The 25,465-nt window shown below is 37.8% G+C and overlaps 1 protein-coding gene across 1 annotated transcript in view; it reads left to right on the forward strand.

The window, feature by feature from the left end:
* Positions 1-9,899: 9,899 nt before the first annotated feature.
* Positions 9,900-25,465, forward strand: part of PRKCA (protein kinase C, alpha) — a 133,173-nt gene continuing 117,607 nt past the window's right edge. Inside the window, exon 1 of the mRNA XM_009894802.1 lies at positions 9,900-10,020. Coding sequence (XP_009893104.1) covers positions 9,900-10,020 — 121 coding nt within the window. The remainder of the gene's footprint in view (positions 10,021-25,465) is intronic.

Consider the following 25,465-nt stretch of genomic DNA (forward strand, 5'->3'; position numbering starts at 1 on the left):
CACTCTTCATTTTCATTTAAAATTAATAGCTTTTTTAACTTCTGTGGAATGTGTGCTAAATGTGTTATTTCAGTTCCTCAGTAAACAAAACATTATTCATGTACGAGGAGGAGTTGGAAGAATAGTTTATCTTCTTTCAACTTCTAGTCTGTTTGGGGGTTTTATTTTGTTTTTTATTTTACTCACCGGGACGTCAGCCAGAATCCACTTCAAAGTATTCTTGTGCTCAAGAAATTGGTTATTAATATTAAAAAAAGGTGAATCTTTTTGTTCTGGCAAAGAGTACAAAAATAGGCCTTATCTTATGGAAAGCTGTTGTGTGGTTAGTGTTTTAGAGGGTTGATTTTAAGGTTTTCCTCAGATGTTATTGTTAGTAATGGTGGTTGGCATTCTTACCACTTTTCTCTGCAGATGAGTTGAAACAAACTTTAGGAAAGTGCAAAATGACACACACACACACACACACACACACACACACACACCCACACACACCCCCCAATTGTTTTTGCTTGATAGAGACAGACACCCCCAATTGTTTTTGCTTGCTAGAGTACGTCTCTGCAGTGTTGTTCTTCCTGCTCCCGTATCACACTGCGTGAATTTCCATGGCACCTTCTGGTTCTCCGGGCGAAGAAGCGTTACTTAGTGCTGCCTGTTCTCTGCTACCTGGTACCTGAACTGGTTTTCCAGTTTTTTGCACACATGCTTTGAGCCACAGAGAATTTCTGTGCATCTGAAGATGAAGACATCCTGCTAGCCGATGACAGGTTCTGGGCATCTCAATTTTCTCCTATTCCAGAATTTTATAAAATAAATGGATTTCAACCTAGCAATTTGTTTGACTCGGAGGAAATGTTAAAAAATAATCATGTTACAATAAATATGGAAGTAAACTAATGCAACAGAATTGATTGTAAGGGCATATATATTTTTTTAAGTTTTTCCATCGTGGCCGGTTAGTTGATTGAATTTGTGATGTGCCTTAAAATTAGTCAGATTTTGGATTGCTCTTACCTTGTTTGCTAACTTTAAATGAATTAAATTTGAGAGTATTCCAAGTATGTCAGTTTTATATCTTCCTTTCTTGTCATCGGCTTTGAAAATTACATCTGTTGGATATATTTTTATAAAATGGAACTTCTCTGTTAATGCAAGCGGATGCAAACACAGTAGAAAGCAATAGGTACGCTCTTGTGTGTGGATGTTTCTTTCTTCTGTACGTGCATAGACCTGTTGAGACAAATGTTGCAAGATTACAGAAAGAAGGGAGAAAAGCATTATTTTATTTTTATTTGTTTTCAAATATTTTGATGCCGAGGTACTGCTCAGAATTCCTTTTGATGTTATGGAGAGATCCTCAGGTGTGAGCCTTTAAAACACAGTAAAGGCTCAATAAATCTCATGCAGCTTAGTAAAACTGTTTTTTGGGGTGTCTCCATTGCATTGCATGTCCGTGACAAACAAGCACAACTGTTGCAACCGTATGAAGACTCTGGGGTGAAAAGTGCATTTTGTTGAATATGAAAACTTACTAAAATTCTGTTCTTATCCCAATATATCAGTGGGCAAAAGGTTGTTTTTTCTCATGGCAGTTTATTTCTTTGTGTTGCTATTTGCTTGTCTAAATCTGGCCTATGTGTTGGTACAAATAGTATAGGTTCTTTAGTGTTAGTTTCTGAATTGCCTATGCAGTAATATCCCTGATTTACCTCGAAAAAGGAGCGTTGAAAAACTGCGTAGTTGCTGAAGAGGGTTTTAAAGTGCAAGTGGTGGATATGTTTTGTACATTTTTCTTAGAAATGGTATTGTTTCCTAATAGATGGTACAGTCCTTATGCCAACCGCACAGCACGCTGTTGCATTAGATGATTTGACGCTGTGGTGTTTGTATGCTACTGCCAGTTGTTTCGCTGAGTGGTACTTTTAAGTGTTTTGTTCTGCCTTAGGTATCCAGGTGTGCCTGATGAATACCGCGGGCTGTGGAACTGATGCCCGCCCTTGTTGACATGCGCAGAAGTCAGCAAAGCTTATTTCTAAGATTTCTGCAAAACTAAAGCCTTGTGTCAGCTTCCTGATGCTGTGTAATGAGGAACGGTTTAGTTGTCATGTTTGTATAAAGTTCTGGTCGTTTAATTAAGCTTGAGCTAGGGTTTCTTTGAACACTTTGCAAAACTAGAATGATGTTGTATATTACTAAACCTCGTACGAGGCCAAGTGTCACTTTAATTTTAGAATAGGAATACATTATATTACAAATATTTAAGGCTTGTATTTTCTTCATAATTTGGTATATGCTGCATTATTGCTTCATGGTAGTAAATGTTTTACATAATTCTGGGTTTGGATACTTGACAACAAGTATTCTGAAGATGACAGGTGCTGTCTTCAGGGGGTTCGGGGGTACTCCTGAAAGTCCATCAGACATGACATCCCTGGAAGCCTAGAACTGCTTTAGTATCTGGGACAGATGGAACAGAGCAGATATGCTTGACTTTCACTTTTGCTCAATATGCCTTGTCCTAGTCCAGCTTTCTTTTTTTTATAAATAGAATAGAAAATGTAAGAAGAACACTGTAAAATATTTGATAATAGAGCCCTTTCTATATTGGGAAGAGGGAGGATGAACCTTTGTCACTGTTGCATCCCTTTCCTGGCTTTTGTAGACGACGGTCTTTCCATCGGATTCTTTTGTTTCCTGCCTGTGCCTTAAACTTCTCTCCGGGTCTGTGTTCTCGTTGTGCGTGTGGTAATCATATGGTGCAACTGCAGCTCCAGCTGTTAAACAGCCCAGTCACCATAATGGGCATATAAAGTCCCAAGGCTTTTTACTGCTACTGTCATCTTAAGTGCTTTTGAATCCTTAGAACAATAAAACGTGGGTGGTTAGGTTAACGTGACTGACAGTGACTGAGGCTTCATGTTAGTAGGTACCGAGTGTACAGATTCATTGGTGCAAGGCCATGGATTTGTGGACACATCACAATTTTGGAGTATTGATTATTTAAGTAAATGTATAGCTGAGGATTGATTAAGGGAATAAGACGTCATGAATGTGTTAGGGAGGTCTAATTGGGTTTATGCAGGGTTTTATAACGAGCTTTTTGCAAAAAGCATTGATAAATATCCTCATTAAATTTTAACGAAGTCCTAAACACTATCCATGGAGCTTATTTTGTAATTTAAATCAATACATTAGAAAGAGTACTAATTGTAGAACTTACTGTAGGATTAAATTTCTAATAAATCTTGCTCTTTCTTGGCTTTTGTTCAACTTATTCAAATATTGACCTTTAAATTCTTACCATTGCCTATGTTTTATTGAGCCTTGCTTTGAAGGGGAGGGGGGGGATGTGTGTGGTATCATCTTTAAGCTTTTGTTGTAATAATTAAAAGGGCAGTGTCAGACATATGGATCATTTGACATTTAACATGGCAAAATGAAAAGGAAATGGGTGATAAAATCAGTAGGGTTAATTTTAGAACCATCAAATATGAAGAGAATGTGAGAATGGAAACTAGGCTGGCCAGCAGGTAGCAGAACTGATTTATTTGCAGAACTTCCAAAACACAATTCATATCAGTTCTGCAGTCGGGGTACTCTTTGTAAAAAGAGTGTAGGATTGTATGCATGTTGAGCTAATAAATGTTCTTAATATTTTAAAGCCTGGATCTTGCAAGCTGCTTTGTATGAATGGATCAGTATCGCGGTCAATGAACGTCTATCTGTTACGTTGGTCTATATGGAACAACTGTTGGGATCTGACCTTAATCTGTAGTTAATAGTATAGGCTTTAATACTTATTTTTATTTGCAGTGCAGAGATCCTCTGAATAACTGAAGCCTCATATTGTGCAGAATTCTGCTTTAATACTTAGTAGAGAAACCCTTGATACAGAAGATATAGTAACCTAGAGAGACACTAGTTGTGCTGATATGTGCATGTATTACCCTATCACTTTCCATGTGTATTTTTTTTTTTGAAGTGTGAATTATTTGCTTGAGCTTGGTATTGAAATTTCAATTTAATAGCATGATAATGTCTCTTAAAATTTTACATAAAAATATTCTGTCATATAAATAGTTGATATAATTTAAATTATGCTTGTTACGGCTGTATGTAAGGACAGCGCTATAAACGCCACCTGAAACATTCATTAGATTATATTCTATACCTCATCAGGAGAGAGTGGTCAACTTCCGGATCATGCAAAAGATTTTTCTCATTATACATGCATCTCCTAACGGTAATTAAGAAGCAGCAGTGAGAAGATGCAACCCTACTTCCTAGGCAGCTCAGAAAGGCTTCATCCCCTGTGCACATATAATACAAAAATGCACTGTGTGAAATAATGTGGATAACTTTACCATGCTCCGCAGTGTTGATCCCCTTAGGGAGAGACCACGACCCTGCATACTTCTCAGCAAAGAGAGTTCTGCCAGGCTTAGTGATATGGAGAGGATGCTTTGTTTTCATTCTCCCCCCTTATTTTAGAATATAGTTATCGATGGAGCAGAATATTGTATACTTAAAACTTGTTCTCAGCAGGTAAGTCCCTGTCAGTTAATGTGCAGCTTTCTTCTTGTGCTGTTGTGTGTGTAAGGAAAGCTCAGGTGATGGCCCTGGGTATGTGTGTTGTGGTAGGAGAAGCTTGCTCCTTGGACCAGGTTCTGTCTGTAGTTACTATGGAGTTTTAGGGCGAATGAGTTCTTCTATTCAGGTTATTTTGCTGTATGCAGTTAATTAAATTAAGAGCCTGACAGAAATCTAATGGGTGATGGGAAAGAGAATGATCTTGCTTGAGAAAATGATCAAAAGGTATTTTCTGTTGTGCCATCTGTAATATTGATAAGAAAATGTTTACTTTTTTGTGGGATTTTTTTCTTGTCACAGCCTATTTTGAAAAAAGATAACCCTTAATTCTAGCTCTTATTGCATGGGCAAATCATTTATCCCTAGGTTAAGGCTTAAAAACAGAGTAATTTATTCTTCTGTGGTATCTCTTTCTGCAGTTAGAAATTCATTCTGACCTGATGGTGAGATGCAGGGTAACAGATGCAATCTTTGGATCAACCAGCTACAGCTTTTGTGTTAACCAGTCATCAGGAAATATCACTAAATTACTGGAGTACAAAACGCATCTGTTGGAAATATGTTTAAGTCTTTTGTGAAATAGGATGGGAAAAACATTACTAGAATGGGGAGTGGCTTTAGAAGCAGCTGTGCTAAACAGCGAAGTGCGGACTGTGTGAATGAGCTCTTTTCAGAAATCCGAGCAGACCGAGTTGGAGTTGGGTTCGTGTGGCTTCTCTCCAACTGTTTTGTTTCTCTGACTGTTGCATAAGTGAATTCTGTAGTTTGTTCGGGTTTTCTGTCCGTTTGAAGTCTGCCTGTGTGCAACTTGGTGGGCAGTCGCCTAAATGCACGTGTGGCTTTCCAAGAGTTAAAGCTTGCAGGTTTTTAGTTGCTTATAATTCCAGATTTAGTCTCGACTTCACTAGTTATGTTCCCTCTTTATTTTTGAAGGAATGCTGCCTTAATGTCTGCGTTCAAAAGGAAAGCATTAAGGCTATGAATCAACCCTTTAACATTTGCTTAGCCTTCAACTTTGATATTTTATTAATTTGTTTTAATGGCATAATCCATGTTGCCATGAGGATGCTTTTCAAGGCCACATGTCTGCTCTTAGAAACTGATGTCCTACTGTGTTTTATAACAGCGTGTCCTAATTCTAAAGTTGCCTATCATGTACCCCCGACACAAGTGCTCCCAGCCTTTCCCTTCCTCGCCGTCTCACGCTCTCTCTGCACAAGTGCCACGAGCTTCACTTACCCCTTCTTGAAAGCGTAGTGGCAATTACAGCGCCAGAACTTTGCAAAGCATTGATGTGGCACTTGAAGTGGGAGCCCTGAAGGAAGATAATGAGTTCTGTGTTACTTGTTAACACAGGATAAAACGTCAGTTGCTTCCAGCACTCGTGGTAATGAATCCTTCAAAAATTTCAAACTGAAAATAGAAAAAAAATCTTTTTGCTACTGCATATTTTGGACTTTGGTTTTAGGAGATGTAGAACACTGGTTATTATTTAACACGTGTAGTATCTGCATAATATTTCTAAAATTAGTCAGTGCTGGGTTTAAAATGGGAATTGCTTTCAAGTGGAGTCAGGATGTGGAAACCTTTCTCTGTATATCTTATTTGTTATCTCGTGAGACCAGTTTACACAAAGAATCTATTGAACAATTTAAAATGTCGAAGCTTGCTCGCCTTCAGAACAGCTGTGTCCAAAATGGGGTTTGTGTTGATGGGAAACTCTAAGCTTTCTCTAGAAGAATGCACTAAACCAGTGTGTTTTTTAAAATCGCATCTGTATCTCCAGATCAGTTTTTATGAAAAGAGCCATTTGTGAAGACGGTGTTTTCTTTCAGGGTTAAAAAAAATCTGCATGCTGCCTCCTGAGAAAAATACCGAGATCTCTGATAACACAACTTTTTACATATAGATTACTGATATGTTTAAAAGGCAGAAATTTATCAGAGATCCAGATGTTCTAGTTTTGCTTATTAACCTGTGTATGCACACCCTTAGGCTTTCTTTTCACACGTGGACTTGCCGAACATAACATGCTTATGGTACTCTCAACTCAAAATACCTCTTTTTTCTAAATGTTGTCTTTAGACAGTAACACTCTGCACTTCTGTCATTGATTTAAGGCTCTCCAAAGCATTAAGAATGTAATTGCATGGAGTCTCATTTGCGTGGTAGACTAGGACTAGTATTTTGTCCACCTGTAAACCAGTGATACTTAGCGGTGCTTAGGCTGCAGACTGTGTCAGAATCAAGGACATCAGATAAATATGTAAGGGCGCTTTTTTTGTTGTTGTTTTTCATCATTGTGGTACAAAGTCTTGTGCAAAGATGTATTTATGCTTTACGGGAATCCTTGTCCTAAGGAGTTTGCATATTGAAGGGATGAGTCAGTGTAAGAACAGAGCAGTGGCACAGTGCAGTCTGTGCAGTGCTGCGTGATCGGAGCTGCTCCTGTGTTTGCCCTCGCTCTTTATTCTGCAGAACGAGGTGTGGGGTTTTTTGGCTGGTGGGAAGTTGTGTTTTTTCAAGCAGAATATTACAGCGGAGGTCATTGTCTGGAAGCAGAGTCAGTTAATTTGAGCTTTCAATGGGGAATTATTTTTATAACTTGCTACACCTGAAGAATGAGTTATGTTATCTTACTCTTCCGTTTAGTTTTCTGATGGGGGAGTGTATTCTCTTCTAAACCTCCTCTGACGATACATGACTCGAGGGTTGTTTGAATGAGAACAAATGTATAATGGATACCTTTCGCAGCAGCCTCTTGCTCCCGTGTAATCTGTTCCAAAGATCATCCATTTAGCTCGCATTAATTCAGTTCTGTGATGAGTTTCTGTAAGCTGCAACAACCCTGCCCATGCCAGACCCAAGCTTGTCACTGCTCCAGTATTGTCGTTTTATCACTTGCTTGACAGGTGTGAATCCAAATTCTGATTTCACAGTTAAAAGATTTTATGTATTTGGGTTGGGAAGTCAGTACACTGCTTCCTCTGTTTTAGTCCGTTACAGGATTTAACTTAGGATATCCATGCGGGTCTGAGGGTTTTTTGCAATTTATTATGGATATTGATAGTGTCTACTACCCTGGCTTTGTTAAATCACTGTTTGCAGCCACAACGTTGTGTGTAAGGGCTGAAGAGGTGAACATATATTAAGGACAGACTGTGACTTGTACTATAATTCTAAAATTTAGAATCCTCCTTCTAGACTATGGCGTTGGTTTTGGGTCATAATTAACACAGCAAAGTTTTATCCAGTCATACTAACCGTATCTTGTTATCATTGCTGGATTCTCTTTACAGAGAAGAAACTTTTTAAAAGCTTGTTGCAGATGGTGTTCCATCTTTAAAGATAGTGAGATTAAAATGTGTGTCCAGGATGGCTTGAAAAAAAATGGGCTGGTGGGGGGATATTGTCACAACCTTTGTGGAATGGACAACGATGCAGTAAATTGATGTCTTAGTGATTTTGATTCTGGTGGAAACTTGGTACAGCTGTGTCTTAAAAAGCCTGGAAAGACTATTTATAGTAACTAATTTCTGCAGATAGCAACAAATTCAGCATGCTATCACCATCTTTGGGATGTTTCCTTATTTGAAACTGATGGAATGAAACAGAGATGTATTAAAAATACAACGTATAACATAGCTATAAACGCACTCAGTTGTAGAAGTATTTGCACTTACTGATATTGCTTCTTTTGTTCTTGAACACCTTTTTCATCTCCAGCTCCTCCTTTAACCTCAATTTGAGTGAGATTCTCTCTAGTTTAGCAGCTCTCAAGCTGGAGGGAGAGTACAGAACTTAGTTTGGAGACGGCGAATGCTGGCATCCCAGCCTGCTTCCTTGCAGGGCTGTGCTGGAGCCTGGGGCGGTGGGGCAGGAGAGTGAGCCTGAAACGCCTCGGCTTGCCCTGCCCTGCCTCCAGAGCCAGGCAGTTCCAGCTTCTGGGGTGAAACTTGTGTGGGCTAATTCTTCTCTTCTCCCCCACCCTGGAAGGGGTTTGTGCCTGACAAGAGTTTACCTGCCCTGCATTTACGCCATCGTGGTAGTTATTCATGTGAAAACAGAGGAGATGGAAGGGAGCAACAGGAAGCGGAGAAGAGCGAACAGGAGGAGCCGTGGCAGAGGGTGAGCGCTGTGACCGGGGGAGCCGGGACCCTGCCTGGGCATCCTCTCCCAGGACGGCCGGCAGTGGCTCCTGCGGCGTGCGGGCGGCTGCGTTCAGACTTTGGTACAGGTCGTCTGTGGTTTTAGAACACTTTGAGTGTCGAACTTCCAGAAGGGACGTATTCCAAGAACCTAAAACTTTCGCAGGGTGTTGTTTTGCTTGTATTTGAAAAATTTCAGGTTTATATTTCCCTGCTTTTCCACTATTCAGATTTTATTTGAAATGAAGTATTGCCTTCTAGTTCTCCTGGAGTCTTTAGCAAGATCTTTATTTTATCAGTTACTCGTATTTTATTGTGAGCAATAAATGAAAAGTAGTTGGTGCTATTGAATTTCATTAAAGCTTTGTGTAATAGTACTTGCATCAAAAATGCAAAGGGCAGGATCTTTGGGTTCCATTATTTTGCTCTGCCACTAGCGGTCATTTTAGCATACACAAAAATATTTTAGAAATGTATTCTGAAACAATTTTTTTATTCTTTAAATGCTAAACGTAGTCATTGAATATTATTGTGAGAAATCAATTAATAGTGAAAATCCATAGAACCTCCATCTTTTTCCTTCTATTTCCTTACTTTACTGTCAGATTCATTTTCTTTTATTACTCTCAGCAAATCGCAATCTGAACTACAGCAGTCAGCTGGTCTGGGCTAAAAATAACTAGGAACCACTGCCCTCTATATTGTGACTTTACAGCCTTTTATTTGTGGATAAGTTATAAGGAAGAGTAACTTTTACGATGTGCAATCTAGGAAAGCTCTGGCACTCTTTGGGGAGCACGTAATGCATTGGAACATGGCTTAAGTTTAACGTGCCTGAACAGCATCGTGTGCTGTGTTGTTTATCAGAGTAAGGGATTCGGCGAGCAACCTAGTGCTGTGTAAGTGCGGTATGTGCTAGATATAGCTGAAGTACTTTCTGGTAATAGAAGATTAATGTGATATGAAAGAACCCCCAAATTTATGAATCCCTCCAAGCCTTTCCGGTGAAGTGATGGTGTTTCCTGTTGTGCAGTGGGGATCGGAGGTGGGGAGAGGCGCCCGTGTGTGAGCAGGGCATTTCCTCGGGCGTTGCGGCTTCTGTCTGTGCAGTTTGACCTTCTCCGGTAGTACAGGTGTCGGTGTCAGCGTGGCTTTGGCACCATGGCATTCAACAAGCTGTGGAACCTGCCTGAGGAGCTGTCTGGCACCCAGTCTGCGCTGGACCTCGCACTGTGGGTACCTGAGCGTGCCCGGGGTCTCTCGGGGCAGAAAGCATCAGTTCGTAGCGCTGCTTAAGGCAGTTGGAGCAGCACGGCCCCCAGCCTTCAGTTGCATTGCTTTTATTCCTTTAAGAATGGATAAAAATCTGAAAAAAAAGATCATTTTACTTACAATCTATTTTGTTTCTCTTATTTAAATAGGATACTTAAAACATTTGGGAACTGACACTTTCAAGCCATGCCATTTTTAGCTTGTAAGGAGAATTTCTCACTTTTCCCCGCAGAGCACCTCTGCCAAGGGAAACATACTTCATGTTTTAAGTGGTAAAACTTTGAATGTCTTGCATAGGAAGATCTAGATCAAACCGCTCCACCTCCCCCAGACATTAATTATTACTCTTTCGAAATAATTAACTAAGGACTATTGATACTGCCAGCCTCATCTTGGTACCAGATAAGATCTCCTTGGGACTTGGAATGTTTGTTTCTGTGCAGATAGTTCTGGATGAGCATTAACTGTGTGTGTCATCTGGTACTTCCTCCTCGTTAAAAATGTCAGTGGATTATTTTACAGGGTTACCCGTTCCACTTACGAAATTGTAAAAGGAATTAAAAAGATGATTTAAAACACTTTGTTTCACTCCTGTTAACACTCTTAGAGGTGTTGGTTGTTGGAAATCATTAAATATTTGATTGGATGGTACATTCTCTATGATATACTGTTTGAATACTGCAGCTTGTTTGGTTTTTTTTAATATAAATGTTTTCCTTTCTTTACTTTTTGTCAGTTATCCTGTAAGTAGGTTATTTCAAGAATGTTATGACAATTAAACATTTGTTATCCTGAGTTTAACTGCAGTGGTAATAAAAGCTGTGCATTGAAGCTTGCTTTGTGTTGACCATACATAGAATATTTTGGGGGAAAAAATTACTTACCAAAAACCAATCTCAAAATAATCAATTTAAGAAACTAAAAGAAATGCAGTGCTTACACACTGATGTGAATGAAGGAAATTGGGTTTTATTTCTGTGGTGTTATCACTATGTGGAAAAGTTCCCAAGGTCTCTTCCTGCTGTGATTTATTTTTCCGTTGTCTTAGTCATTTACATAAGCTTAGGTACAAGGTAGTTAAATTCATATCTTAGGGCTGTTGAAGCTCACTTTGTCTTCAAAACATTTCAGAAATTTGCTACAGAATACTCATGTATGCTAGATGATAATATATATTTAGGTAGAATATTCCACAGCTGAAGCTCTTATTCTGTGCTCAAATCTAGGGAATAAACTCATCAGTTGTCTCTAAAGTTAAATTGGCTAAACTAAGTGCTGTCATCTCTCGGCTTTTTTTAATCTTTGAGAGTTTATTTAAATTCAGGTTATTGTGTAATTATAGAATTTAAGTCTGAAATAATATTCATTTGAAATCATGATGTAATCAAACTTGAGTCACATTAAAAGAAACACATTTCCCCCCGATACTATATTTTTAAAATTCTGAAATGTATTAATTTATTTCTTGATTACTTAATTTTAAATAACATCAAAACCTTAAAAGTGTTTAGAAGTGAAAATTTCCTTTGTATTAGATTTTGGTGATCAGCCACTGATTTTTGACCCTGTGGTACGTTGGTACATTGTTTATATAATATTTTAGTATAGATACTTTTATTTTTATATATTAATTGTAGCTGTAATTTCTTCTCTTTGATGCACTTGCTGGGTGGCCTAGAAGTGATACATTTCACAATTTAAATGTAGCAAAATTTTGAAATGAAGGATGCCAAAAATAGCATTCTCCTGCTTGAACGCCATGTGCCGGGGAGGTGAGGGGTACCCCCAGATGCCAGCTGCTTGCAACGTGTTTGATGTGCTTCGGTTTCAACCTTTTCATTTTCCCACAAAATTAATTAGTCTTTTAATTCCTATATAAAAGAAAATTTTATTCCTGCTAAAAATAGCTGTGGTGCTCATCCCCTTGACTGCATTTTGTTGAGTATTAGGTATCTCTCCTGGCTGTTCTGTATGATGCTTATTTTTAGGGCCTCTATTAATATCTTTAAGTATATGATGTAAGAAGACTAAGGCAGTATTAAATTGGAAAACTTAATTATTATCTTTGTAGTTTTCACTGTTAAATGTAAGTGGAAATCTATACCAGTGTTCAATACAGGAAGTTTTAACCAGGAGAAGCTGAAGTGTGTGAAACTGAAGTATGTGACAGCGTTTTTGGTATTTAAAAAAGCATGCATGTAAATGAGGGGAAGGTGTCTGCATTCGTGACCACTTCCATTATGTGTGTATGTTGCACTGTTTGGTAATTTATGTAGGAACCTACATGGCCAAAGTAATAGTTCCTTGAGCCAACAAATGCTGATTAACTAAACACCCTAAATGGAGAGGTTTCCAACCAAATACTCTATATAATGCTCTCTGCATATGCAGTGTAAAGGTTCTTGTAACTATGGTTATGCTGAGCTGTGTGTCTCCTTGACAGTGTTGCAAAACCTTAAGTTTCTTAGATGATGTGCTCTAGATTTTTCACCAGATTCTGCCATCCTTAAAATAAATAAATAAATAAATTTTTAATAGGGAGCTTATTAACCTCTAATTATTTTAACTGAAAGACCTGAAAACTTTGTTCTTTCTTTTCAGCAACAATTTTGGAAACATAAATTACCTTTCTGATAGTGCTACCGCTTGCTTTTATCCCATACTGCTTGTTTCCTGCTTTTGTGATTGTTGTGCTCTGCTGGAGTTGGCTGACAGATACTGAAGGTGTTTTTTCATTGAGCACTTGAAGACTACTGTTGTAGGTTTAAAGTACAGTCTGTTATTTCAGCACTGATAATGCTTTTTATTTCTGTCGTGTACTTTTTTCTTTTTCATTTACAGTGCTGCTAGTGACATTTTTATCTCGGCAGTACTTACATAATTTGTGGCAGTGATCTTATGTTAATCTGAGGACAGATAAGTATATATTTGTCGTTAATGAATTTAGGATGAAAATTGCAGGTCTTCTGACTATTGGAAGGCAGTTGCCCTGGAATAGCTTTCCGAAGAGATTAGCAGACCAAGAAACCAAGTGATTTTAATATGACCTTCCCAAAAGAATTGTGTCACGGTTGCCAGTAGGAGCAAGGAGCTGGATTCAATTACCCTTGGAGGTTCTTTTCAGTCCTCTGTTCCTAATTAAGTAGGATTTTGCTATTTTCAGCTAATAATTTTTTATTGAGCTAGTAAGTGCCGATAATATGAGATAGAAAAAATTAATTGAAACTAAAATCCTATGATTATAATATATAGAATCTGCTATATTAGTGGAAATACAAAAACACGACATGAAGACTGAAGCACGAATAAAAAGGCTCTAAGGTTTTTACCAGATTTCGTATGTTTTTCCTCCTTACAGGCTGTCACTGTGTCAAAATCTGTTTTGGAGGGTTTTTTTATATGATGCATTTCAGTAATCTTCTTGTAATCCTGTGATAAACTGCTTAGTTTGATGGAGAATGTTAGACATTATTGGTAAAATAGTTGGCCCCTGTGAAATCAGTTTCATTTTATGACATGCTTTCAAAGGATATACTCTTAACAGCTGTGTAGCTATCCTTGCATTAACCTAATCAACCTCTTGCTGAGAAAGGAGGTATGTCCTGGATTAAATTCTTGAAATCAGGCCGTTAGGAACAATACCAGACAATTTGCACGATTTTAGAATGTTTACTCTTTTTATATATATTCTGTTTTGTGGCAAACCTTTCTTATTTATGTCATTTTATCTTGTCTTTCATTGTGGTCTTGCTATGTAGACCTTTTCTGGAACAATGCTCTTGGTTATTAAGAGAATCTGAAGTCTTGCAGGCAGGTAAAAGCTGCACATATTTGTCTCCTTACTGATTTCTTTCAGGTCTTCTAAGGAAAATAAGTACCTTCCTTAACTAGTAGAAGGACAATTTTGGGATAAATGTGTCTCAAGAGCTTGTAATAACCCTGTACAGAGGTGTTAAAAGCCCATATTTGAAGTTATTTTCTATTCGTTAGAATACAGCATGCTCCTTAATTCGGCTTTGATGTTTTCTTGCTGGATTTTTTTCAGTCCTTTCATTTTCTTATGCCGATTAGACCTAAAATGAGTATGTCTCCTAGGTATAATGAAGGGAGCGTTCTCGTTCCTAAATGATATTGGGGGGGGGGAGCAGAGTAGTTGTCTAAAGACTCTCTTATCTGTGCAGAAATCACAGACAGGATTTAAACAGTTTGCCAGAGCTTTTTTTTCACCCAATCTTATTTCCTATGTAACTTGTTTCAAGGAATACTTTTTTTTTTTTTAAAGAACTCCGCATTTAGAGAGATGCAGACACTCCCATCCATTGGTTACATTAGAGATGCAATAACAAAACTCTGTGCTGTTTTGAAAATGCTCAGATTTATGTGGTATTTGAAAAAGAATTGCCCTGTATCTTCTCCTGCACTGAAAGCAGGGTCTCGGGAAGTTTGTCACTCGTGTGCCTTGTGCTGGTAGCTTCAGGCAAAGCTATTTTATTTTACTCACCTGCACTAAAGGTGTCTGAAAACAATGCAGAATTTGGCAGTAATTTGTAGAACTACAGCATCGCTTGTGTTGTGATAACTATTCTCAATTGTACAAGTGGATTTGAACACTTACAGCGTACTTAAGGTATTTTAGAGAAACTCAACCTGTGCGAGGATTTAACCCAAATAATAGCGTTAAGCCATTGCTTTCAGTAGCAGAGGTAGTTTGACCTAGTTCTGGGTTTATAAGTCCAATGAGTGAAGTCCTAGAGAACATCAAACTTTATGTAACCCTGATGTGTGGTTCTGTTTGTGGGACTCCTGGGAACATGCCTGGTGCTTTTTATAAGCAGCTTGCCTCCCTGTAATGGATAGCTGAGATAAATCTTGTTCCTGGAGCGAGGCTGATATTGATGATGACACCAGTGTATGAACAGGAGCTCAACTGAAAATCCATTTTAATTTCAGGCTCCATTAGTGATACAGAGAGAAATCATTATTTGTTAAACAGAAAATAAGAACTGATACGTTTTGAACCATTTGTGTTTCAAACCTCAAAGTCAGTGTAACAGAATACAAACATGTTGATTGATCTTTCTATTATTATTTCTTTAGCTGTTTGAAAAATGAACTGGGAAAAATTACCAGACTTACTTTAAAATAAGAAAATGTAATGTAGATAAACACTGCAACATGAGATAGGGGAGGTCAGGAGTGTAGGTCCGTTTCATTGTTCAAGCTGTGCACGTAATTGTATAATCACCTTTGCATTTGGAGCTTGAAATAATTTCTAATCAACTAGTCAGAAAAGTTTAAGTGATCAAAAACAGTTCTTAAAAGTTTTTCATGTTGTGCAATCATGTATTCCTTGACTAATTCTCTAATTGTTTAAGATTGCGTTGCCTATTTAAAATCAGCATTATGTGCAACCTCAGTGTAGATTACTTTTCTGATGTTTGACTTTTCTGATGTTGCAAGCGGTTTTTAAACATTAACATATCTTCTGGCTCAGCGTTTTTGTTTTTGGTTTTTTTTTTCACTGCTATACTTGTTTAATTTGAAAAGTATAGCATTGGCGTTTCAAGCTATTGAGATAAAATGCAAGCATTTTATCTGAAGTAGCTGTTTTTAATTGTTTGGAACAGATCTTAAATAACAGAGTCCAAAGTACTTTAATCTGACACTTTTGGCATAGCAAAAGTACTTAAAACGGGTGCAGTCTTAATGACATAAATACATTTCAGTATGGCAAGTTACCATCGAGGTGCACTGGATGACGTAATTGATACCCAGTTTTCCATTATATATCCACCTTTATTTTCCTTGAGATAAATCTTTTCAGGGGACATCATCCTATCTCTATTTAGATTTGCTCACTTCTTGTTGACTTCCAGAACATCTGGGTTTTGCTTTATTGCAATTACACAGCTTTTCATGAGTTGCAGAACTCCTGGTACTGAACTCAAATCTGGAAGACCATTGTGCCTGTGATCTAGCATATTGATTTGGTGAGTGCCTAACAGCAGGTTTACCAAAAGTCCCCTTCTTACATGGAATTACTCGTAGGCTGAGGATTGGGATCATCTGGCAGTAATTGCATGCAGTCTTCATAGAGCTTTAAGAGATGTGTTGAAGTGACTCCAAAAAGTAGAAGCACACAAGGTTTAGACCAGTGCTACCAGTGCAGTCATGGTGATGTAGGGTGTGGAGTACAGCTCGCCAGCCAGGTATTTATCCAGACTATCAAGTAGGTTTTGCAACTTAAGCTGTTACCCTCTTCTGCAGAAACAAATACACTACCACCTGAACACACTAGCTTTAGTTATGCCAAATTCACCTGTAGTGAGCTGCAGAGATTTAAATATGGCCTAAGGTGTATTTTGCTCAGGTTCCTTTGTAGCAGAGGTATGACAATCAATTTACACTCTTTGTATGTATTAATTGTCCCTGATACAGTTTTTATAGCACAATTAAGACCTTTCCTTGAAGATGTGGGCATGGGAAGCAAAACAAGAGGATGCTCTCACATGACTTTTTTTTTTTTTTGCAAGCGGTTTTTTGCGTTTGCTTTAAAAGAAAATAATTGGTGTCTTTTTTTTATGGAGTTCTGTTGTCAAGAATATGGTGTATCCCCTTATGGGTACGTCAAGCAGTCTTACTGTCTTACGAATGTTTTTGTATCTTATTATGCTTGACTTACAAGTGTATATATTTGCATCTTGTAGTATTTCTTAAATGTAATGTTGTAGTGAAGGTAATGGGGAGCACGGACAAAACCAGACAAGGCACTGATGTTGCTTGCAGCCTTTGAGGACTACATCAGGCCCTGCCATGCTCGGCGGGAGTGTCAGTAATACAGGAAGTAACATTTAATGATGCATTTTATGTATGGAAGTTGTAATGTGTAGAAATCCATGTGGAACAAGTATAAATCCTGCAGTTGACTGTTGCCATGCGGTTGATTGCCTTGTCCTTGTATAGGTAAGTTTTTGTCAGTGTTCACAAAAGAAACTGCCTTTTTGAGTTGACCGAAACAGAGCGATCGTGCTATGAGGATATTTTTATCCTTAAGTTTTGGCAGTTCTTGTAAGTGCTGAGTATGTGACTGTTTATAGCAGCTTATGGGTTTATAGCAGCTTAAGCCTGTGGCTTATGGATGACATGCTACCCTACTTTTCACTAACGACAGAAATTAAAAAGTTAAAGCTGAGGCCAATAAGGAGGACAAAATACAGCATTCTCATATTACTTGATAAGTACTGCTGCCCAAAAGCCAGGCAGACTCCCTGCTAGTAGTCTCAGACCTTGCTGCTCAGAGGTCTATCGACTTCTTGCTTAGTCCAGATATCCACAAAGATAATACACCATAGCATTTCTGTGATACCATATTAAAATCAGCTGCAGCAATATGAACTCTTCACTGTATCCAATCGCTAATTTTTCCTGACATTTTTAGACATTTTGTGACACTAACATTGGCTGTGCTAATCCACGCTAGAAGGATGTTTAACAGTAGGTACATAAAAAAAGGGAGATGGTGAATGATGTGCGATTACAACTGAACTGTACTCTTGTGCTGTTACCATCTTCTGTAATTAATAGATAAGCAAGTAGTTCAGGCAACACTGTCAGCAGAAGCTCAAGATTAAGCTTTTATCTAAGTCGTCCTATTCTTTGTGAATATCAGTCAACTGTGAAGTTACAGTGGGCGGTAATGAAAGTAGAACATGACATTTCTTTCCTTTCCCCAACTAATAATCTGACCTTTTGAATCACTATGCTTTAAAGCTGCAGAGGATTTTGAGAGTAAGCTGCTTCCCCCACCCCCACCTTTCACTTTTCCATGAAACTGTGATATGGAGTAGAAACGCAGAATAAATGGAGGTGGAAGGGATCTCTGAAGTTATTTGCTCCAATTCTTTGCTCAAAGCAGGGCCAACCTCGAGCTTGGATCCGCTTTGAAGATTTGTAGGTTTGCTCAAGGTCATGTCAGGTTGGACTTGGAATATCCCCAAGGACAGATATTTCTCAAGCTCTGTGAGCAACAGAGCACTGGTGTTCCGGTGTTGGACCACCTTCATCGTGAAAATATTTTTCCTAATATCTAGTTGAAATTTCCCGTGTCGCAACACGTGCACGCCTTGGGCTGTCTCACTTGCCGGGCTGCCGGGCACTGTCCCAAGCGAATCCTACCGCTTCTCGTTCAGTGAAACGAGGGTGCTGGTGTGGGCGACTGGGTGTGCCGAGGGCTGAGCTGCAGGGTTAGTTCTGGAAATGATGCAGGGCTTCTGGTTTGTGACATGGAAAAAGTTCACATATTTCAATGCCGTGCTTTGCCAGCGTCCTTGGGTGGTATGCAAAAATACTGGGCTTAGTCTTGAGGAAATCGTTTGCATGAGGAGGTGTCCAGTGGTCATGATTGGGATCTTTATTGCCTCTGCAGACCCGGATACATAGTCAAGCAAATAACCAGTATTATTTCCTGGATGATATACCTGGAAAAAAACCCAACCCAACAGTTGAGAAATTATCTTGGTCCTAATTGTGTTTCTTTACCTACAGAAACAAATTTAAAAGTTCACTTGATTTCCTCATGTCCTTTCTATTTTCTTTACCTGGTGTTTTCATATTTTTTTTTCATATAAAAGCATTATTTTTATTTTGTTACTCTGCTATGCTAAATGATGAAATTTTTTCTAGTAGCTCTCTGACCTTCTAGTTGCAGAAATGGGGAATGGGCTTGGTGATTAAACAGAGTTGTAGTTTGTTTGGTTGTGAACTCTTCTGGCTTCTAGCTGTGTCTTGTATCTCCTGTGAGCTGTGACCTTCCTCGTAGCTTAAATAGGGATATGACATGATATTCTGGGGTACGGGTCCCTGCTGCAACCCCGGCTTGTGTTCCGTTATTAATCTCAAGGAGAATTTGAAGTTGGTGAGGGTTTTTGGATGTTGGCTTAGTGATTGAATTTTACTGGGTTGTTGAGAACAGCATTGGTCACTTGTTTCTAGTAGAGATTAAGCAATGGGGTCTAACTAGAAATGTATTTTTCATACGAAAGAAAGGATTTTCTAGGAGATAGTGTAAACAAACTGTTAAAAATTGTCAGAACTTTTATAAAGCAGTCAAACTCCCGGTTTATCTTGATGAGAATTTCATTATCTGAAATTTTTTGGCAAAATATTTCATAAATCTGTGGTCTTCCTGCATTATATCCCTGAAGAAATGTGTTGGTAGTGTTTCTTTTTCCATTAGCTGTTACTGTTTTCTGTGAAGTTGAACCAAAAAAAATTGTAACAGGTATATTGAGCTCGGTAGGCTGGAGATTTAGGTTGCTGTTTCATTAAAAATACTGCCTAAGCTCAGTAAGCTGCTTTTGCAGCTGCACCCGTGTTTCTCGAAACTGCTTTTATGTGCAGCATTTCTCATAGTGTGTTATGAAAACATTCCCTTTTAGCTGTTTACTCGTATGCAAAAGTCCTTACATTCAACATCGTAATTTCTCTCTTACGGTGCGTGAGTTACGGAAGACAAAGGAGTCAGCTACTTCTGAGTTAGATGACTCACGGCTCAGTATTTGGGTTCAAAATACTTAGTAGAGACACAGTCTTTGGTGGATCTGTTAGAAATACAGGTTTATGATTAAAAGGTCAGTCATCTTTTTTGCTTTAAGAAACGGCACAATTTGCAGATGCAGTTTGAGCACAAGATCAGGGGGTTTTTTGTTCATTTTATTTTTTGGAAATATACCGAGATTTGGATAAATTCACTTGTTCTTCCATCTCTCCTCTTTTTCTAAGTAGCTTCATCGCTACTACTTATCTGTGACTTTCATATTGCACAATGTCAGTTGGCATTTTTGGTGTCCTAAATAACCAATACAGACTTCATTTGCAAAATTATTTCTTTAATGAAATTAGATGCACATTCCTTCCGTCTCTTGAACACAAACCTGAAACAATATATTGAAGTTGAAATTAGTAGAAATGTTAAGTGATGAAACTGTTCACATTTTCCAGGTAGGAGGTACTTAAGACAATTTATGTTTTCTTTCGTCTTGATAGTTAAAAATCTACGATTAAAAGTTTTTGGGATTTTTTTAAACTAAAAATACCACAGAATGTTTCCTTAAGAGAAAGAAATTCCTCTCTCCTGTCTTCCCTTGCTCTTTAAAGTTTATTTGGCAAGAAATGCATGTGTATTGTCCAAATTACCTTTAAGTATTGAGCTGACTTAAAATCAAGACAGCATGAAATGTCTATCCTTATTGTCCTACATGGTATGTGATGCTTGTATGTTGGTGTCTGGAGCTAAAGTACTACTGTTATTTTTAGTGCAGAGACATGTTCTTTCTCATTCACAGCTTTTTTCCCTTTAATTTAGGTGAGCGCGCATTGTTTGCCTCCCTGCATTGGGCAGGAATAATCCCATCTTGTGTCCAGTAGGCGTTTGTGTGTTACAGTTCAGGAAATTTTAGTTAATTAATCCACTTACATATTAAATATTTATAATGATGTAATTATCAATCCTTATTAATTTATTAAGATTAATATTTAATTGAATGTCATCATAATTAAACTAGCAAAAATGTATTAGCTATTCTATGATCAAACTGCCAACACTTAAACCTGCTGCTGGTTGATCTCTCTTTTAGTAGATTCAGAGTAACCTTTGTAGGATTAATTGGTGGTGAAGATACGGCTGTTCCATTGCTCAGCTGATGACTTTGCACATGTATGCATGTCTCCTCTCCTTCTGCTTCCACCTGTTCCATTTTATTAGATATAAGTAACTCTACATACAAAGTATTTAATAAATAAATAAATACATGGTGCTGTGGCTTCTACTGTTTTCTGCAGAGATAACCTTTGAGTCCTCTCTCAGATGAGTAGCTCAGAAAGCCGGCTCCTTTTGGTTTCATTTTTGAAAATATAAATCGGAGAAAGACCATATTCTTAAGAAGCAGAGTAGATACTGTAATGATCTGTGTGGAAGTAGGACCACTGGAAATGTAGTTGAATTTACTATTGGAATTAGGCGTATTAGAGGATAATATTCTTTGGCATTAAACATTTCAGTGGAACTTTGGCAAAGTTAGTTGCGTGTATGTTTGTCAGCACACTTTTACTGAGTATTGATTGTGATTTATACAATGCAGTTTGGTCACACAAAGGTTATCACGGAGTACAAATACTTCTCAATATTAAAACATAGTAATATTCTGAAACTATATTCTCTTGGTTCTTATTATATTGAGCTAAAAGCCTTGGCGGAACTATTTCTAGAAAATTCACATTACTGATTTTCAGATATGGACACGCTTACTGTTCACTTACAGCTCTCTTTAATGACAAACACTACTTGGAAATGGCTTAATTGGATTGTCTGCTTAATAGCATTAGGATTGTTGTGCTGGTTTAGCTGAGCTCTAATGGTCCTTTGCTGGTTAAGAGATCAGTAAAGCAGCAAAATGGAAAGAGAAGCTTCGGATGTTAGATCTGAGTGTTTGCTCCTCTTAATACTGCTACTCAAAAAAAAAAGAGGGGGGGTCTTGAAGATTTTATGTATATTGAAGATATTGCCTATATTGCTTGACTAAATTTAGTCTGAATGCTTTATTATTCCTTTCTAACTGGTTCAACAACTGTAGATGTTTCCGTTTCTGGTCAGCCCTGTGGTTTGTCACAGAGAGTAGTGCCGGCACGGAAAAGGTGGTTTTGGTTCTGTTTGCAGTCGTGGTCGTACAGGTATAAGAAGGGATCTCGGACAGTTACAGACCCCTGGGAAGTGAGCAAATTAACTTCTTGTTGCTCTTTGACACTTTTAACAAGTAATTTATGGAAATACAAATTTTGTGTAATTTAGTGCTCCAAGTCCTCACATCTTGAGAGAAGAATGGAAAGAAATAAAGAAATAGCCAAGTGTCATAGTGGAGTGAAGGATTCAATGAAGGCAGTAGGCTATGGCCTATGGACGTATTTTTATTGAGCAAAAGGCGACACGGTGGGTTTGTGTGGATGGTTGTTTTGTTTAATATTTGTTCCTGGCTCTCAAGAAATTGTTGCATGTTGAAATGTCTGGTTTCCCATTAGCTCTGTGTACAGAGAAGACTTCATTGGTCATGCGCTTTAATATGATTAGAGAAGACTACACGGGATGATAAATTACTCTTTTGTTAGAAGTATATAATACATATTTAACAAAATTTCAAGAAGCAGATGGCTAATTAGGTAGTTTGGTGATGCTAAGCTGATCATATGTTCTAGCTCTAAATAAAAATGTAACAAAACTTCATTTGAATATTTTAAACAGGCTTACATAATGTTTTCTAGTTAGTATTAAGTAAAGCAAGTACTGTTGGGATTGTCCATATTAATGTGAAAAGACAAAATTAGTATTCTGCTTCCTATCAAATCGGCTTTATCTGGTGTTGACTGTGATTCTGTTTCTTGAGGCCACACAAGCTGAATGGGGTATTGTGGTTATCATTTCAGTCTGTACAATTTTTCGAAGCCACATCAAAAATGAAATTAGGTAGATACTAAATATACATGGAAAACTTATTTATTTTAAATAACATTTCTATCTGATGAAATTCTAAGGCATTACATCATAATAATGACTTAATGTAGTATGGTGTCTTTCCAGCTGTGTGTCAATTGTTTTCACAGTTAAATACAGGAAAAGAAAATACTACAAGAAAACTATGAATAAAAATACTTAGTTACAAAACTAGTTAGGGAGGGGAAGAAAGGAGATTACAAAAGTGTTTGAAATTCTGTTTTGAAAGTAAAGTGAATATGAGACAGTTCGCTATGGAAATTTAGGAAAGACAGTTATTTCCCAACAGTGAGGGTGTTGTGGGAAGGATGAAGATAGTCATGGAAGAGAAGCGTGTAAAAGGGAAGAGAGAAAATCCAGTCAGATATGGAAAAGGAGTTTTGAAAGTAATGAAGGGCAACTTTGTAACTGGATCTGGGAATGGAGAAGACATTTAACTGCTCATAAGCTTGCTCTTCTGAAGAATTTTGTTTCCAGAAACCGATCATATTGTACCATGTATGACTGTTTGGATTAAATACTATTGTATTTGTCAAACAAGTGAAACTGAGAACACTTCCTACACAGTGTCATGTACCACATACTTTGTTCTTTATGGAGGCCAGAATTTGGAAACATGTTTCTCATCTATGTAGTGTGCAAAAATCAGCAAATTTTTCCCCTCCCTCTCCCCTCCCTCCTTTCCCTGATCGTGCCTTTTCTTTTTAGTCTCAGGCTTGATAACCTAAATGAAAGTGGTGATTTGCATTGTTTCCAGTCTGTACAAAGGCAAAAATATAAAGTACTTGGTGCTATTTCTGTTCCTTTTAGTTTGCTGCAGTTTCAAAGGCTTTTTACAAGATTAATTGAAATTTAAACTTCTAAAATGACCTCGGAGCAAAACCAAGTTACTGTGTACTTGCAATCCAGTTCCGTGTCTGCTGCTCTACAGAAGATTTTCTAAGTTCCAGTCTCAAAAGAACTGAACACTGTTGGCAGACAAATTAGTGCTGTATTAACATTTTGTTTTTATTTGCAGTAATCTATCTAGGCAGGGTCAGGAGTGTTATTTGCAATAACCTTTCAGCCTTGCTTTGTGGTGCCAGATGACTAAACATGGCTGTTGCCATAACGTACCGCGTGGCATGGCTCTTCTGAATGATAGAAGAGGAGGAGGAGAAGCTATTTGCCTATCTCTTTTAATTGATTTCCTCTATCCTTCTCCAACAAGCTGTCAAATTTGAATGTTTGCCCCAGTTTTCTTTGTCGTATGTAGAGATGGTGGGTTGGTTGTTCAAAGCTGGCAGGAATCAGCAGATATTCTGCCAGCAAGGAGAATTCAAATGTGAGAGATATCTTAGAATATTGGGAGAAGCTGTTGTGAATTGCATTTACAGGGCTGTCACCACCAAAGTACCTGAACACTGAAGAACGTGTTTTCCCATATGGAACATTTCACAGTATCATTCTTTGTAAATTTTGAGCCGTTGGTTCTGTAACTCTTTCTGCTTCGGTTTTAGTTCTCTAATTCATTGACTTTGATTTTAGCTATCATCTGGGAATGGTTGAAATAAATTCCCTTACCATTTGAAGAGACTCTTGTATCGTAATTTTATATGAACTCGGTGCTGGTATTTTTGCGCCAAAGAACAGATTGGAGTTAGAGGAATAACGTGAGTCCATACAAAACGCACAAGACTGGCTCTGTACTCATTCCTATTTGCTCCTGCTACCTTGGAAACAAAGGATGGCATGACAACAAAAGCAATTCAGCAAGAAAGGTTAAAGCTCACAAACATTCCAAATGTATTCTTGTGGGGAAACTCTTATTATTTCAGAAGGGAGTTTTGAGTTGTAGCATATGTAAGTAAGAATTGTCTGTTTGAATGTCATCTTTGGTTGAAATCAAGACCGATAGCTTGAAAGGTATGAAGATGTCATTTTAATTGATCAACGCTTTATAGATGTTAAATTTTTAAGAAGAAAAGAAAAAATGTCTTAGGTCTACCTGCAGCTAAAATAACATTTAGTCCGAGCCATTTAAGTTTTTGGAGAAATTTTTGATCAAAAGTTTCCTAAAAACATGCCAAGAGTGTTTCTTGTATGTATGGAATTACAGGTAGAGGCCACAAAAAATTGGGTTTGCATGTTCAGCAATGCTCTTAGCTAAGTTGCTACAATTTTTTATTATTATTTTTTTTCCCCCTGCAGTGCTCTGTAGCTCGGCATTGTAGAGCAGTGTGTCACGTGGCGTGTGCGTCAGCTCATGAAAGGTTCTGGATTTTGTCCTGAACCTTCTGGTCCTTCTGTGTCCTGACATGCCTTTTAACTGAAGTTGGGGACAGCAACCCATATCACACTACCCTGCCCATGAGCAACACCATTAATGTTCTTCTAAGTGTGACTTTTGTTTTTTAATTATTATTTTATTTTTTAAATTGTACTGCTCCTTATTTTGTTTTTCACATCTCTGTTCTGCAATTGTCTCTGTGTCTTGATTTCCCTAATAACCCAGTTCAACCAGGATGAGGATATTAAAGGCAAATGTCAAAACATGTCAAAAGCAGTATGCTTGAGCTCACATTCAACATGAGTTATCTGTAGAAGGGTAACAACATAATAGTTTTTCAGAACAATAATTTTAAACAATTCTTTTCATCAGAAGCTAACTTACATAGGTGTAAGTTCTCAAATTCATTAATACTATGTTTTGCTGTTTAGTTAGGTTGTTCAAAGGCCATGCCAAAAAAGAAAGAAAGAAGGGATTTCTTTTTCGGATAAACACTTCTGGTATAGTTTGAAGGTCTCTTTATTCATGCTGAGGCAGCAGTGAGGTGAACAAACAGTGTTTGCTTCCCTTTTCAGTTCATCTTCAAGAAGGGCTTTTCTTATTTGGTCAGACTCTTTCAGTTCAGTCACCTAGCAACTTCTAAGG

This window comes from Charadrius vociferus, unplaced genomic scaffold (assembly GCF_000708025.1).
Source record: "Charadrius vociferus isolate BGI_N301 unplaced genomic scaffold, ASM70802v2 scaffold321, whole genome shotgun sequence".
Classification (NCBI taxonomy): domain Eukaryota; kingdom Metazoa; phylum Chordata; class Aves; order Charadriiformes; family Charadriidae; genus Charadrius; species Charadrius vociferus.